Source organism: Taeniopygia guttata, chromosome 9 (assembly GCF_048771995.1).
Source record: "Taeniopygia guttata chromosome 9, bTaeGut7.mat, whole genome shotgun sequence".
NCBI classification, from domain to species: domain Eukaryota; kingdom Metazoa; phylum Chordata; class Aves; order Passeriformes; family Estrildidae; genus Taeniopygia; species Taeniopygia guttata.
The window spans coordinates 13,768,486-13,785,103 of record NC_133034.1 but is presented as its reverse complement, the minus strand read 5'-3'; the positions used below and the strand labels follow the sequence as shown (position 1 = coordinate 13,785,103).

General features: G+C 37.9%; 1 protein-coding gene across 21 annotated transcripts in view; it reads left to right on the top strand.

The window, feature by feature from the left end:
- DLG1 (discs large MAGUK scaffold protein 1) overlaps positions 1-16,618 on the top strand; it is a 142,136-nt gene that overhangs the window by 49,281 nt on the left and 76,237 nt on the right. For 15 of the 21 annotated variants that reach the window (XM_041718157.2, XM_041718155.2, XM_041718153.2 and 12 more), the window contains one exon: positions 2,763-2,927. In XM_041718157.2, the coding sequence (XP_041574091.1) occupies positions 2,763-2,927 (165 nt within the window). Of the gene's footprint in view, positions 1-2,762; positions 2,928-12,111; positions 15,678-16,618 lie in introns of those variants that run through there. The other 6 variants (XM_030280156.4, XM_030280157.4, XM_030280153.4 and 3 more) reach the window with 6 other exon arrangements.

The following is a 16,618-nucleotide window of genomic DNA, read 5'->3' as shown; positions in this document are numbered from 1 at the left end:
TTCAGGGAATGACAGAAAATTTGTTACTGCTGGAAGAGGGGAAAAAACATTCTGCTGGATAAGCTTGCTGAGCTTGCTCACTGTCTGCAGTCAGCTGTGTGCTCCCAGCAAGGGGTAGGGAGATGAAATTGTACAGCCTGACCCAAGAGCAAGTGAATGGACTCTGCTTTTTCAGACCCTGGCTGAAGAGAGAGAGCGAGCTGGGCTGTGCTGTGAAATCGTGTCTTAGACCCCCACGGAGGGGAACTTGCACTGGGCTTTGGATGAGCAGCACAATTAACTTGGCATGGCTGAACAGCTGAGTTCTTGTCCAGGGGCTGGCAGCTCCTGGGAGAGGAAGGGAAGGGGCAGTGGTGAGCGGTGGTGTGTGACCAACCAGCTCACTTGATGGGCTGCCTCAGCCCTGTATTCAGGGGTGGTGCTCTGGAGTAAAGCAGCAGAAGCACTTCCATGGAGAATGCTGTTACAAAATACAGTAGTTTGCTTTGCTTAAAGCACTTTGCTCAAAAGTAGTTCCTGTGAAGGGCTATGGTGTCTTTCAGAATAGGTTGTAGTGTGGATATTATGTTTTCATGCACTTCACAGAATCAACAAGGTTGGAAAAGACTTTTGAGATCCCCACTCCAGCCTATGACTTAACACCACCTTGCCAACCACACCACAGCACTCTTCTTAAACAACTTCATGTCAAATAGTAGCATTAATCTCAAATACTAAATCAAAATCTAAATAGCAGTTCACTTTTGAATTTTTTGGAGAAGATTGTAGTCTCTGTCACTGCCTTTTAGGGGAGAATTATTTACTGCAACATTTTTTTCATTTTTAATCAAAATAATGAAATACTGATCTAGTAAAAGTTCATATACACTATTATATTATAAGCACTGATACACTCTATAATGTAAACATACATCTATTGCTGAAATCTAGATCCTGTTTGCATTCAGTCATGTTCAAGTATTTGTTTCTAATACATATGTCTGGTTTCAGGAAAAAAAAGCGCGGTAATTCTGTGCTTTGTCTAAATATACTAACTATTCTGTAAAGGAAATGACTTTTGATTGACCTGTGATTATTTGACTAATTAGTGCATTCAGGGCTTCTTGTGAATGTTGCTGTGTGTGCCCTGGCCACCACAGTAAAACTGGAATGATCCACATCTAGCTTCTACAGGATCTTGTCTGAGATGATCTGTAAATAAAATCCACTTTCATGTAATTTTCCTGTATTTCATAAAGAAATCAAAGATCAAGGTCTGCTAGGGATATTTTGGATCACAAGTACAGCCTTCATCAGTGGAGCAGGCTGCTTTAAGCTTGCTGAAGTCCTACATTCTCTGATGCTGCAAGACATTTTCTCTGCTTCTTGGAGCTTCAATGTTTATTTTCTCTAATTGCCAGTGTGGTCTAATTTATACTCTGGTAACATACCCTTGTATTTTTGGCCAACACTTTGTTTAAATTATAATTCTTCTCTCTTTGCAATGTTTAATATGGCTGCTCTGGAGAGCTAATGTCAACTCCTTTCAGGGTTCTGTTTTGATAAGTGAAAAACAAGTCAATCTCAGAAAAAAGATGAATGGCAGTAGTCTGAGGCTGAGCAATCTCGCATCTCACTGCTGCAGGGAAAAGAAAGAAAAAGAACTTTTATCTTCTGGTAGTAGTGAGCTATTAAGTTGATTATCTCATGAATCCTCTCTGGTAAAAAATTGAAAAATTAGGGCTTTTTGAGTAACCATTGCAATTTTCCTTAACTGTCAGACTTCACTATCTCTCCTTTGGTACATCCAGCTGAGGAGGTCTGAAAATTTTTGGAGTTGGGTTCTTGTGGTAACAGAAGTTACAGTGCTTTTGCTTTCTTCTTAAGAGTTATTTCTTATGCTGGAAGAAGTGGCTCTTGTGTTTCTCTGTTAATTAGTATTTTTTGAGAAAATACACTTGAATTGCTTCTGCTTTACAGTTGGGTTAAGAATATGCCAAGCATTAGAGGAGCTGGTAACTCATAGATCATTTCAAGCAGTTTCTTTGTAATTTGTCCTGTATATCTTTGTAATGTTGTAGGTGTTTGTGATGAAGGGTGGTAACCTGAAATAGAAGTTGCATGTAACTTTTGAGAGGGTTAGAAGTTATGCACTGTTTCTCAGATACTGCTTTGGTGTAGCGTTCCTGTACTTACAGACAGGTGGGCTACTTGCAGTTATCTACTGGGTTATGATATATAAAAGAATTACCAGGAAAATGTCTACTTTTGACTTAAGCTGTGTATGGAGATCTTGGAATTCTGTTTAAAAGAAACCGTAAGGAATTATCTTCTATCCTAAATATACTTCAATAACAGGAATAACTTTTCCCAAGATTAAAATGAGTATGTGTTTAGAAAGTTTTTCTGTAGCTTTAATAATAAGCTATGCTTTCCCTATAAACTGTTAATAACTATTTATGTACTTGAGAGTATAGTAGTAGTGAGTGAAAGTGAATGTGCTTAGAAAATGTTGGGATGTTTCTTATGGACACAGTAATTCCTCCTGGGGTTTAGGTAGCTTTATAGTAATCCCAGGTGGGACTAAAAGGGCTGGGACATTTTTGGCTAGGATCAATCTTTAAATTAAAAATGCTAATTATAATTTTTATTTATAGATTTTATTGCCTTGAAGTCAGCAAGGTCAGAAAAACAACTATTTCTGTCTGACTTAGGTTTTCTAGATAGTCTTTTTCTCATTTCTGTGGTGGTCTGATCTTTTCCTATAATTTTTTTTTTTTCAGAAATACCGATATCAGGATGAAGATACACCCCCACAGGAGCACAGCTCTCCACACATTGCCAATGAGGTGACAGGTCCAGAGCTGGTTCATGTATCGGAGAAGAATCTGTCACAGATTGAGAATGTCCATGGATTTGTTTCCCATTCTCATATTTCACCAGTAAAGGTAAGCATTTTTAAATAGTGAACTGTTTTGGTATGCTTCTCAGGAATTTAATTTTGTGGGGCAAAAAAAAAAAGCATGGAAAACATCTCTATTTTTTATGGAACTGCTCAATTGTGAAATTTACTTAGCATACATTAAAGCATTGCCTTAGTTCTACACTTTCTAACTAGACATGCGTGGTAGTAAAATGCTCAGAAAACAACTCTAGGTAAATTTTGGACGTAGTTTTGATGGGCACTGAAGTTCAGGCTGTTGGTTTAATTTGGATTTTCAGTCAGAAATCTGTAGAGTCAACTCTGACTTTGTTTCTAGTAAATATTTTAATTGAGGCTCTATGTGCAATATGTAATAAGCCAAGTGCCATGTATGTCTCTTGAGCTTTTCAGTGTGCAGCATCATCATTTGCAAGATTGCTTCAGTAACTTGAAGACAGATTTAAAGATTTAGACAACAGAGTGTGAGGATTGGGAGGGCGTAATAGCAGGCAGTTTTATTTACTGTGTTAGTAGATAGACATAGCTCAGTCATGTTCTGAATAGCACAGTGTTTTTGTGTGGCAGACTAAATGCTGAAATTATTTGATACTGGGGAATATTTGGGCTTTAGAGTGATGAGATGGGCTTACATTGTGGTAGGCTTATAGCGTGGTACTTTTAGCATGAATTGTTTGTGTGCAGTAGTGTCCTTTGTAACTGCAAAGAACAAACGCTGTAACATTGGGAGCAGCCCTGGGGAGAAGGACTTGGGGCTGCTGCTGGATGAGAGGCTGGACATGACCCAACAATGTGCACTCATAGCCTAGAAAGCCAAACATGTTCTGGGCTGCCTCCAAAGCAGAGTGAGCAGCAGGGGAGGGAGGGACGGAGGGGATTCTGCCCCTCTGCGCTGCCCTGCTGAGCCCCCACCCACAGTGCTGCACCCAGCTCTGGGGTCCCTAACAAAAGGAGGACATGGACCTGTTGGAGCAGGCCCAGCGGAGGGCACAAAGATGATCAGAATGCTGGAGCACCTCTCCTGTGAAGACAGGCTGAGAGATGGGGCTGCTCATCCTGGGGAGCAGAAGGCTCAGTGGAGACCTTAGAGCTCCATAGAGTGGCTGCAAGAAAGCTGGAGAGGGAATTTTTGGAAGGTCATGTAGTGGTAGGACAAGATGGGGAATGGCTTTAAACTGAAAGAGGGTAGATTTAGATTAGATATTAGTAAGAAATTCTTTCCTGTGAGTGATGAGGCCCTGGCACAGGCTGCCCAGAGAAAAGGTGGCTGCCCCCTCTCTGGGAGTGTTCAAGGCCAGGTTGGATGGGGCTTTAAGCAACCAGGTCTAGTGCAGTGTCTTCGAGCCTGTGGCAGGGAGTTTGAGCTAGATGAACTTTAAGGCCCCTTCCAACCCAAACCACTCTATGATATTTTAAGAGAAAATACTTTCAACCTAGTTGTATTTCCATTTTTTTCAATTATGAGGAAAAATTTTGTTGAATGTATCGCCTCTCTATTATTGACTTGTAAGGATTCTGTAGAAGAACCAACTGTAGTGTGTGAGTGCATTTGCTTTCCAGCTTTTCTAAAAGTTTTAAAATGTATATGATGGTATTGACCTAGTGATTTTTCCTTATAGCTCCATAATGAACTCTCAGTATTTTTCCATAGTCTTCAGCTAGGCAAGCTGAATTCTTTAAGCCCTAATGAATCACCTTTTAGAACTGGGCTATATTGCCCTCTGAAGAGCCTTCTGAGAATACTCGTGTGACAAAGCTTTCATTTTTGGGAATGGCGAGAACTTCAAATTTTCCTTGCTTATGATGTTAGACATGGTAACACACTTTCACATGTCTAATTCCCTGAATTTATTGATGTTTGGAAAGTAATGAAACACCTTTTATGTGCAACCATTAGAAATAAATAAAAGTCCTCTTTCTCTGGGGACTTAAGGTCAACTCTGTTTATTCACAAGCTTTTCCTAATTTTTAGAGCCATTGGTCTTGCCTTTTAGAAAGCACAAGGGGATCAAAAAGGCAAAGAGAGGAGCTCTAAAACTCTTTCTGGAAGAAAGAAAACTGCTTGCAAAATAGAATTAAGCAGAATTAAATACAGTTACAAAATATGGTGAGGCTTTCAAAATCCTGTGCCTTAGGTCTCTGAGGAGGATTGCTTTATCTGTCTCACATTGGTAAATGCTGGGAAATCATCACTCAATAGGGAAGAATGTTCATAAGGGAAGTATTACCACTCAGTTTGTATTAACATTTTTAGCATATATCTGATTGTTTTCTGGTAACTCCTCTCTGTTAATTTCAAAGCAATGTATGGTAAGTTGAAATTGTTGAAAGCTTTGTTTATCTGAAAACTGGGGTGGGTGTTCCAGGTTTCAGTTGTTTTACCAACCAGCATTTTGTGTAATTTTAAATTCTGATTCTAATTGACTGCTGGCTTGTTCGTCTCCTGAAGAAAAATCCCAAGGTTGCTGTTGTATTATTAGCATAGCTGGTCTGCTTTGCTTTTGGTCTGATGATCTGCCTGCCAGGTGTTCATAGTTCTAGCTCGTGCTGAAGATCAATTTAGCAACAACAGCTCTAAGAGTACTTTGTGTGATTTATTTGCTAGCTTGGCTTGGTACACTGTGCAAGGACCAGATCTTGGCTGATATACAAGCGCTCAACCAGCTTTCTTCAATATTCATTGCTTAAGGAAACTAAATGTAATAGAGAATGTCATATTTATGACATGAATAAAATAATAAGAGGAGTTTGTTTTTTGTTTTAAATATAAATGTTAAATGCACTTAAAATTTTAAATACAGAGTTAGTAGTTTGAACAAGTCAGTGGTTTTATGATTATATGTTGTTTTGTCAAGTAATGCTGCAGAGGCCATTAGAATTGGATTTTCAGGAATACCTTCTGTTATAGCAAGCTCTTTCCAGTATGGAACAATTATATAGAAGAACAGAATTTTGTTCTTGAGAGAAACTTTCAAATACTCTAAGATTTAAACCAGCTTTTATAACTTGCTTGAATAGGTGGATGCTATTTCAAAGAGTAGTTTTCAGTGACCAAAAGTACAAACGTATATCCCAAATTTTTAGATGATGAGTATGTGATTTGATTAATATCAAATATTAAATAAAGACGGCTTATCTTCTTGACAGGGGAATGGGCTACCTCAGATTCAGATTGGGTTAAAATACTGCATTTTTGCAATAAGCATAAAAGAAGAGAGACAAGCTGTACTGATTTAAAGTTTAAATAAGACTTACAGGTTTTGTCTTGTTAGAGTGGATCTTTGTCAGTTTAAGAAGAAATGTTTGCTTCCTATGTCTCACGTAACAAGTAAACTTGGCCCAGGAGATTGTGTCCTCTGTTCTCTAGTCCTGTGTGAAATGGAATGCTAATGCTGTGAAACAGCTTTTTAAAAAGTATTTAATGGTAGGAGAATCATGAAGAAATAGTGAAAATGGTCAAACTTCAATTCATTCATAGATATTATGTACCAAAGTTTTTGAAGAATATGTTCAGGTAGGTTGGCAGCTAGTACCAGAATTTCTTCAGTGCGGGGTTTCCAATTCCCGCTGGGAACGCGTGGTTCCGGTGTGCGGTCCCGGGTTCTGAAATGCGCTGCTCTGCATGGCCGCGAGATGGCGACGCTGCAGCAGGGTTTGCTGCAATGCAACCCGGAATGCAGCGCTGCGGGACAGCGAGATCGCTGCCCCTTCCGAGCGACGGGTTTGCAGCTAAGATGTGATGGTATTAAACAGCTCCCATCACGTGAAAACTGTCACAGATATTATATGGTACCAAGCAAGCTTTTCAATTGTGGAGTGGAAGCTGAAGTTTTCTATCAAGGAAAAAAAAGCTTTGAATAACAGGGCTTTATTACAGGGCTACAAAACAGTGGGTCATGGTGCAATGAGACAAAAAAACCCCACCAAAACAGTAATCTTTATTTAGAGCCACCTGGGCATGACAGATTATTTATCTCATATATATGATGTAGCATGATAATTCAGTATTTGAGTGTAGAACCTGACTGGGGCTTCCATATATTTCTGTAATATCTGGTATTTGGGGCTAATATTTCACTTTTAATGCAGAAGCTCTAAAGGAAACATGTAATAATTTGTAAGCTGCTAAATATATCTTGTACTGGAAAAATATACCATGATAAATATAACATGATAAATCTTATCCTGCTCTGAAATAAATTCTTAATATTGTAATATTCGATGCAATTTCATTATAACCATAATTCCCATTTGAAATTTGCACAAGCTCTTAAAAACTTCTCAACGTAGTTGATAAGTTTATAAATGATACTATCATGTGGCTGCATGTGGTAACATGAGGCTAGGCTTACTGGTTGAGAAAAGTTTCTGCTGTTCTTCTTCCTTTAATCAAATCTTTGTCCATGATCTGTCTCTGGAGGTTTTCACATAGCACCAATCTTCCAGGGGTATGAGGAAAATGCCTGCACTGGTTTGTTCCTTTCATGTGTCACAGATACGGACAGCTGAACAGAAGTATTTTAGTTGGAACATTGTACTAGCTTTAGTCTAGTGAGGGTCCTAAAATTGCTTATTCATGCTATAAATGAAAATTTTAATTACTGACTGAATCGTATATCTATAAGGAGCTAAAGACATTCTACTGGTTGAATATTTGGTATCTCTAGAACAGCTTTGTGCAAGCATTCAGTGGAGTAGCGGAACACTAGGAATTGTGAGAAATAGGTATGGGTTTGTGGGGGAAGTCTTTAACTTGTAGTTCCATAATCCTGGACTCTTGTCTGTATTTCATGCTGCACAGTTGGCCACTCTCCTGTCCTCACATGTTCCCAGGAATGGTTATCCCTGCACAGGGGATGCTGAGGACAGGCAGTGCAGGGATCAGCCTTCCCATTGCTGGCTGCCTGTTCCACCCCCTGCACAGACCTGTCATTCTGGCTGGGGCTGTTGTATTCTGCTATGGCACTTGTGCTTCAGGTGATGCAGTAAAAATCCCCACTTCCCTTTACCAAAGGGAACATGTGTATTAATGTTGTTTATCCATTTAAAGCACTTGGAGGACTCTTTTGTGATTACATAAAGTTATGTCAGTGAATAAAACTATGACTTCATAATATTAGGATATTAAATGCAAATGAGTTACTGTTTTCCTGTTTCTGAACAATGAAATGCTTCAAACTGAGGTGAAGTACTGTTCCCCGTTGAATAAAAGAGTAAAGTTTTACCCCCAAATTCTAACCAAAGCACCCAGGGAATACCTTTGCAGCAGTAGTTCTGCCCAGTTCCAGTACCCCTGTGCTTTATCTCTGCTTACCCCTTGCAGTGTCAGATCTGGGAGAAAATATTCAGGCTCAGTTTGCATTAGAGTGCAAGTAGACTTTTATTAGAGTAAAAGCAGTAAGACAGTTTACCTTCTTTGGCTCTGTGAACCTCTGTTGGAGCTTGTGATGGTGTACTGAGTAGGGAAGGATCACTCTACACCTTCACTGCTGAGAGAGGCAGTAGGTTAGTTGGGCATTTTATTTGACCTAGTGCTGAGTGCCTGTAGGGTGAGGAGTATGTCCTTCAGCCTTTCCTCTCCTCTTGCTTATAAAGCAGCAGCTTGTGGTTTTGTGCTCCATATCCCAAGCTTTGTGAAGCAAACACATAGTTCCAAAAAAAAGTCTAATAGTATGTCAGTGGTACCCAAACCTTTGCTGAGGCAGGCTTTGTAATGCTAGCACAGCACTTCTGCTGACTACATGCACTGTGTCTGTAAAATAAATATCTTGTGCCCACTTCGTGTATGCCTGCTTCTTTCACATGTTTAGTCATCTTTGGGAAAGTATTTCTAGGACCTAGTGGTATTTAAGCTTAATGGTTTGAAATTAACCCTGATTTGAAGCTGCTTATCTATTAGTGCCACAGTGCTGTGTAATAGCCCATTTATCCTGACTGTGGTATCACAGGAGTAAGATATGGCAAGGTGGTACTTGTTCTTAAAATAGCTTCCAGGAGGGACAGGAGAAATTGGAACTTGCTCTCATTTCTGTACTGGCAAAACACTGTGAAACTGTTCTGAAGAGCAGAATCAGTGAGCAGGTGGAGAAATGAGAGATGAGAAAGCAATGAACGTATTGCAAAGAGAATTTCTGCTGCACAAATCCCTTAAAAGCATGTGCTTAAAGATCATCTTGTTGATGTAGGTTTCTAGGCTTTTTTAGATGCACACAATGGATGCAACTCAAAAAAGATTACAGAGAAACTTAAGCTGTCATAAAACAAGAAAAAAAAAAGAGATTTAGTTGCTAAAAAAACCCAAAGCAAACAAAAATTCTCCACCAAAACCAAACCAACAGCAGAATGAAAGTAAATGGTAAGGAAGAAGATGGGTAATCATGGATGGAGGTTATCAGAAGGATCTCGGAAGAACCTGTATTCTCATTGCATCATCATTCCTGCATAAGAGGAATAAGAGCTCAGGGTTATAACAGATTAATGGAATAATCATCTCAGTACTCAATTTACAGTCAAAAAGGCAAATGGAATACAAGGAATAATCAGTGAAGCAAATGGGAATAAAACTGCATTATCTTATCACTCCAGAAATCTCCACCGTTCATTATCTTGATTAAGAAGGCAAATTTAGATACTCAAAGAAGAACAACAAGAATGGTCAGAGGGCAGCTACTGTGGAATGAAGAATGAGCTAGTTTGACCCCTCCATTTGGTAAAGAGTTGACTTGGGAGATAACAATGAAACTACAGTCAATAACACTGAGTCTCTAAAATGATGAAAATTACTAGGGAATGGTTATTTCAGAAATTAAAATTTATATTCAGAACTATAAATTAGCAGGTGATAGTTGTTTTGTAGCCTTTAAATACAGTGATCTATAGTCAGCCTCTGATTTTGCAATAATCTTTCAACTGCTGGTGGTCTTTTGGTTTCTAGCTATACCAACCAAGGTATTACAGCATACATTACTTGTTTCTTCAACTGCAAACAAGCACCTTTATTTAACTCCTTCCCATCAAACTGTATGGAAATAGCTGTTATATAAATGTGCATATATATATATATAAATGTGCATATATATATATAGATATAAATGTGCATATTTACACATCTGTCCTTCAATGCTAACAATGTCCTTTCCATGTGTACCCAAATCTGGTGCTGATAATATGAATAGGTTCCCTTCTTTTTATCTCCTGGTGCGTCTTCTCTCCAATCCCTTGTGTTTTCTCAAGTGCTTCCCCAGAAGTCTTTTAGAGCTTGTGGAACTGCTGTTAAACCTACCTTCTCTGTTAATTGGGAGAGTTTTTCTGCTCTCAGGAAGGATAGTGGTCTTCATGATTTGCACCGTGCGGGTTCAGGGTTAGCCAACAGCCAAAGTAATTTTAACTTCCTCTTTGCTCCAGTAGATTTTCTTATCCAGCTCCAGTCTGAGCAGGTAGGGCGGCTTAACCTGAAGATACGGTTTCCATTTAGAAATCAAAGATCAGTTAACATGTAATTTGCAAGTTGGGTTATGATTGTGAAAAGGTTGCAATCTGTTACTTTTTTCTAAATTGAGAACTTGTAAAGCTTTGCTATCTTCAGCAAAAAGTCCGTGCTTCTGGTGTTAGGAATATACATAGAATACTGGGAATCATGAAGAAAAACTTGAACATACTCTCAGGCATACTTATTTTCCGACTAGTATCGTACTTCAGTGGTCACAGTTGAGAGGAGCTGTTATGCAGTCTTTAATTAAAATGCATTGCCCAAGTTCTTGATAGGTTTCTGATTTTAAACTCCTGTAATTTAAGAATATGGAAATACATGCAATGGTGTCAGTTTGTGTTTTATAGTAAGAAGCAGTTGACCAAATCTACCCAGTTCTCTGTGAGCATCTGCAAAATAAATTCTTGTCAACAGAGACAAGAAAGAAAAACTGTAACAGATGGAGTGTGGATTAATCCAAACATTAGAACAACCTACGATACAGTAATCAACAGCAAGTTGTCCTAGAAAGGGGTTGAACTCTTTTCACCAGAGATTTTCCCTGAGCTCTTGGTGCAGCTGGGTTCATTTTGATGACTGAAGCAAACCTAAGGAGACTTGCATTAAACACAAGATGTTTTTGTCAGTCTGGCCTGCCAAAAAGATGGGCAGGAGGTTCATGAGCAGGGTGCGGAAGACCAGGCAGTTAAATCTGCCCAGATTGATAGGTTGTCTGAGGTGTATTGTGAGTAATAAGGTAATGATCTTTTATATTAAATATTTATACTGAAATAGCTCATTATAGAATAATTTTGCTGAGATGTTTACTTATAAGTTGGTTTCACCAGTAAGAGATGTACTTTTAATTGGTTATGTAAATGCCATTTGGTCAAGAACTGTCCTTCAGTCCTATCTGAACTAAAAGTTAAGGTAGACTTTATAGCATCTCTTAGCAGAAAGGGTTGACAATTTTTTTTCTCCACAGTATTTGTGTCCTGAACTCCTGGGCTTTGGTTTAGAATACTGCATATACTTGTTTATGAGCCTTAAACTTATGCCAGTAAAAGTTTGTTCAATCAGAATTCTGAAATGTGTAAGAAAGAAATGTGAGCTTGTATCTAAATTTTCAGTATTGCTTTTGTTCCCATGCCTGAAGAGTTTAAGTTGTGTAATCTTATGTTTGAATATCCAAGTTCTGAACATTTCTTTTTCCTCTGTTTTTGGTCAAAACCTAACTGATATTCAAAATAAAATAAGTCCCTGCAATTGCTTTAGGTGATCCTTGAATTTTCTCTGTTAAGACAATCAGGTTTTTTTCCTTTAGGGTCTGTGCTTATCTTAGCCAATACTCTGTTTAACCAAATGATGGTAAAACTAATATAAGACACTTTTCAAATGCTTCAGGGGGACTGTTGGTTTTTGTTTAGAAAGGGTAGTTGAGATATAACTGCTGTTTTCATTTGCAAACAGTTTTTGCTGCTGTGCTTCTTTAATTTTAGGTATGCATTCTTGTACAGTTATGCCCAGGAAAACTTTATCTGAGTTTAAAATATAGCATTATGTCATGTTTTGACTTGTCTCAGCAAGCTGATAATAACAATGTGCTTGGATATAAAGTCAGAGGAATTCTAGTCCAAGTATTTGATGTTGATTTTTACATTTAATAACCACTGTGATTACTGTATCTTGCTAATTGGCCACAGACAAATAATATTACTCTGTAGCCTCTATAAATGCAGATGAATCTTGCAGTAAATTTCTCAACCCGTAGAGATATGCGTGCTGATGTAGAAATCTTTGATTATGTGCTGTTTTGTTTTGGGGCAGGAATCTTTTCAAATCTGCAAATTCTCAATTCTTGCCTAATAGTAAATAGTGTTTTTTGTTTTGTTTTAGTGTGTGGTGTTGTTTGCTTTGATTTTAATTTTAGTCCCATCAGATCAATATCCAGAATATGGAAAAGGGGTGATGGAAGTTCTTTTGGAAGTCCTTTTAGGAAGTTCTCTAGGATGGAAGTCCTTTTAAGACTTCCTGCAGTTTCCTGATGAGCCTCCCTATTCTGCCTTTTGACTCTGAAAGCAATCGTTCACAGATGCAATTCCAGCTGTGACATCTGTGTTGATGATTTTCCTTTCTCTGTATATTGCCTTTTCTGTGCAAATAGAACTTTTTCCAGTTGCTACTTGTAGGTGGTTGACCCTCTGTTGAAATGCTCTTTGACTGGAATGAGTCCTTGTTTTCACAACCTCCCACTGTTTTTTCAACTCTACAAGTGACCATTCTTCTAATCTGGACTCCTTTGTGCTATCCTGGTTTTGTGCCATCTGTGGAGCTGTGCTTTGCCTTTATCTTCAGGTTGCTTTGTAGCATATAAAAATCAGGGTTTTTCTCATTACCACAGTACCGGCTCCTTCTACAAATAACTGCAACTGTATCTGCTTAGGCGTCAGCAGATCTTGCTCGATATCATTGCATCCATATGGAGTGTAGGTGACACAGATTGCTGCCTTGCATCACCAGCAGGATTGCATAACCTCTTCCTTAAGTACTTTTCTAGATTTCTCTCTCAAATGAAATTAAATCATCATTGCTTCACTTTCAGGAAGCTTTTTATCCATGTGATGCTTTCCTGCAGTGCTGATTTCTAAAATCACTTTGTAATTGATGCCGTATTGGATTGTTGGCTGTGTGGGAATCAGCCTTGAAGGAATCTGCCTCAAAACACAGCAAACCTCTCATCTTCAGACAGATTGATATAACAGTAACAAAAAATAGCTGCTTGATACATTTCTTGTCCATATATTGTGGCGTTTTCTTCCAGAATTTTGCACAGTATTCTTCTATGTGACTTTTTATGGGGCCTATGGGGCAAACAGAGAGAAAAATGTATTCTTGAAGAAGTTCTTTTGAATGTTAGACAAATGCTTGTTCTCTAGGATATATATTAAACTGTATAGCAGTGTTGACATTCAAGGCCATATGTAGAAAAATATTGAAAATATTTTCACCTTGACTCTTTATAAAAAGACTTGGTACTCAAAGTATATAATTTGTACCTTGTTCCAAACACCTTCAGTCATAGCCAGGGATTGATCAGTTTCTCTGGTAATAAATTCATAGTATTTTTCAGGCTAGGTGTGTTTTTTGTGTCTGGAAAAAGGTAGGGCTCAGGAAGTGTTGCATCTTCCTGTGAAAAAATTCCCATTATGAGAAGCTTGTCCATTTGAAAGAGTGGTATCTACTGTGTCTCAGGCATTTCTCAACTCCATTATCTATCTTATGCTCCTAGCTTTAAGAACACTGCACAAGTCAGATCCAGTTTCATATAACTTACAGTGATAAGCCATTGTATTTTATAAATATTAATAAAGTCTGTCTGAAAGGTGTGCTCAGAATATTGGCATGTGGTGTGTTATTGAGCTGTACTGGTGACTAGAAGTAAATGGTGCATTGATCTCGCTAAGACACATTTCAATTAATGTACTTCTTATTTCTGCTTGTAATAGAAGCCAGCAGGAAAAAAACTGTTACTCAGAATAGGATAGCTGTCAGTAAGAATTTGTTAAACTGCAGATTATGTTGCACCCCAAGAAGTACGTGAGGGAATTTGTAACTGCACTAAAATGCACATCATGAAGCAGTGGATTTTTAGAATTATGTGCCTGTGTTGTAAGGAATTTTTCTGACTTTGTCGTATGAAGAGTTTTTAAATGATTTAAAACTCTTAAGTTTTAAAATGATTGCCCTGGTGCTATGATCATGACTGTATAAATATATCACAAATTGTTTTAATAACTTTTGGCTTTCCAGAGATGAGCTGGTATTGAAAGCTTGACATTTAACTGATTTCAAAATAATCCCTCTGATGTTAGCTGGAGGATTTTTTGTTTACTAGTTTGCTATAAAAATTTGAATGGTGAGTTCTGTAAGGTAACTTGAGTTCCATATAATCTTCAAGCTAATTATTCTGAATTCTTTTCTTGCTATGCAGAGGGCAGAGAAGAACTGTAACAGTAATAATTGTGTGCATGGGAGAGCAAAATAATCTTACTGGGAAGTCATTAGTGAATAGTAAGAATTTTTTGGTTTTGAATTATTCTTGTGCTTTTGAGAAGTAATGTTGAGTCAGAAAGATATATATATATTGTTATTATAATATGCTTACAGCAGTCACAGAAATTTGGTCATAGGTGTTATGAACATGACACGTTATTCACAGAATAAGAACAGAGTGTGGACTCGTAGTGTTTAATCTTAGTCTCTGATTTTCTTGAGGTTTAAAAAAACCTGAAACCACAGTAGAACAACTTCACTAGGAATCCTCTGATACACAATACACAACACAGAATGTTTTGTGGCACTGTAATTCACTTCCTCTATAGCTGTTTTATGCACAAAAGAACAGGGTAAAACAAGAAGAAATTGGCAAACAGTTGTTTCTTAAATATTTGTTTTGAACATGGTATTAAAGTCATTCTGCTCTGTGGAATGGTTTCATAAAGACAGAATCAGTGAAAAGTGCAGCTCTGCTCTATATTCCCTGTTTTATTTGCTTCAGGTTCATAATTTATGCAGGCAAGGAAGTGAAAAGATGCTATTGGATATTTCTACAGGCAGTGATTGAAACTTGGTTATTTTTGATCTGTGCTTTCTCCACCCAGTAGCTGTTATCATCCACCACCATCCTCATAGCTGTGAATTTGTAACGTTGTACTGTACCTGCTGCCCAGTTTCCCTTAAATATCTGTTGGCAGCTAGGAAGAGAAAGCAAGGTTTTCATCCTGTGCGTTCTGAAAAGGAAAAATAAGGAAAACCTTTGCTTAGTGCCTTTTTTTTTTTTAATTGCTCAATATTATACTCATTGTAATCACAGGTAGAGAGGGAATGTAAGAGGTAGAAAGCCGTGGAAGAAATATAGCATCAGCTAGCAAGAATTTTGTTTTCCTGGTTTGTAAACGATGCTGCTGTAATTCTATCTGCATTTTTTTTTTTTCCTGCTCATTCACCACTCAGCAGCTGGTAGGGAATTAAGACTGCCTGGCAACCACCTGCAGAGCTGCAGAGATGAATTACATTTTCGGAAATAACACACTCCTCTATTCTCGCGCCAGTCGAGGCAACACTGGCTCCAGCCACAGCTCGGTAGGCCCCAAACAGAAGCAGTGGGCAAAGAAAGGCTCAACAGATGAGTTACGGGCTGAGCCTTCCCGGTGGCAGCAGATAGTGGCATTTTTCACTCGGAGACATGGCTTCATTGACTGCATTTCTGTGGCTGCCAGCTCCACCCAGGTAATATGCCACATGTTAAAGTGATTGTGTCTGCATGTTTTCTGGTTACTTGCTAGTCAGAAAGAGCAATTATTTATATATGCATGATTTTGTATAATCTCTTATTTATGGATGGCGTTTTCTGTCTGCTTTCATTTTCTTATCTTAAAGAGCTCGGTATGATTTCTAGCATTAAAGCATGAAAATGGAAACACTAAATGAGGTTGGATTTTTATTTATTTTGCAAGTGATGAGCCTCCAGCAATTTTAAATATGAAATATCCTAATGAAACAGTGAAATATTGAAATGTAGTCAGCATTCTGCTGCCTAGCTCTGGAGGGCAATAACGTAGTTAAGAAATATCAATTCCATAGCTCTAGTAAGATGTCAAATCAAATAGACTACGTATTTAATGGTTAAGGAATTTTACGTAAAGAATTAAATAATTTAAAACCTTAACTCTAGCTAACATAATAAATTCAATTCTGTAACAGCTTTCTAGGTTTTTTGGCTACTAATAATACACAGATGAAGGAATGTCTCCCTTACATACAGGGTGTACATTCAGTAGTGCAGTCTGTAAGAAAAACATGACATTTTTCAACTTCACTATCCATCTGCTCTATGTGATGTTTGTCTTAATCATCATTCAAAGTCAGGTAAAAGCAAGCAAGTCAAATTTTAATTGTGTGGCTTTTTAATGACTTCTTAAGGTTGACACTGAGAGAAATTTAAACTTATTGGCATTAGAAAATTAGTATCTTTGGAAAATATGACTAAGACCTATGGAACAATGCTGAAATGTCAGAATTATTTAAACATGGGAGATTAAGTTTGTTTTGCTACTGTCAAGTGAAATTCATCATTAGTCAAGATCTCTTGAATGATTTATCTTGAAATACTACAAAAACTTACAAAAGAAGGAAAAATGTGTTACCCTCAGACACTGTAATTTTATTAG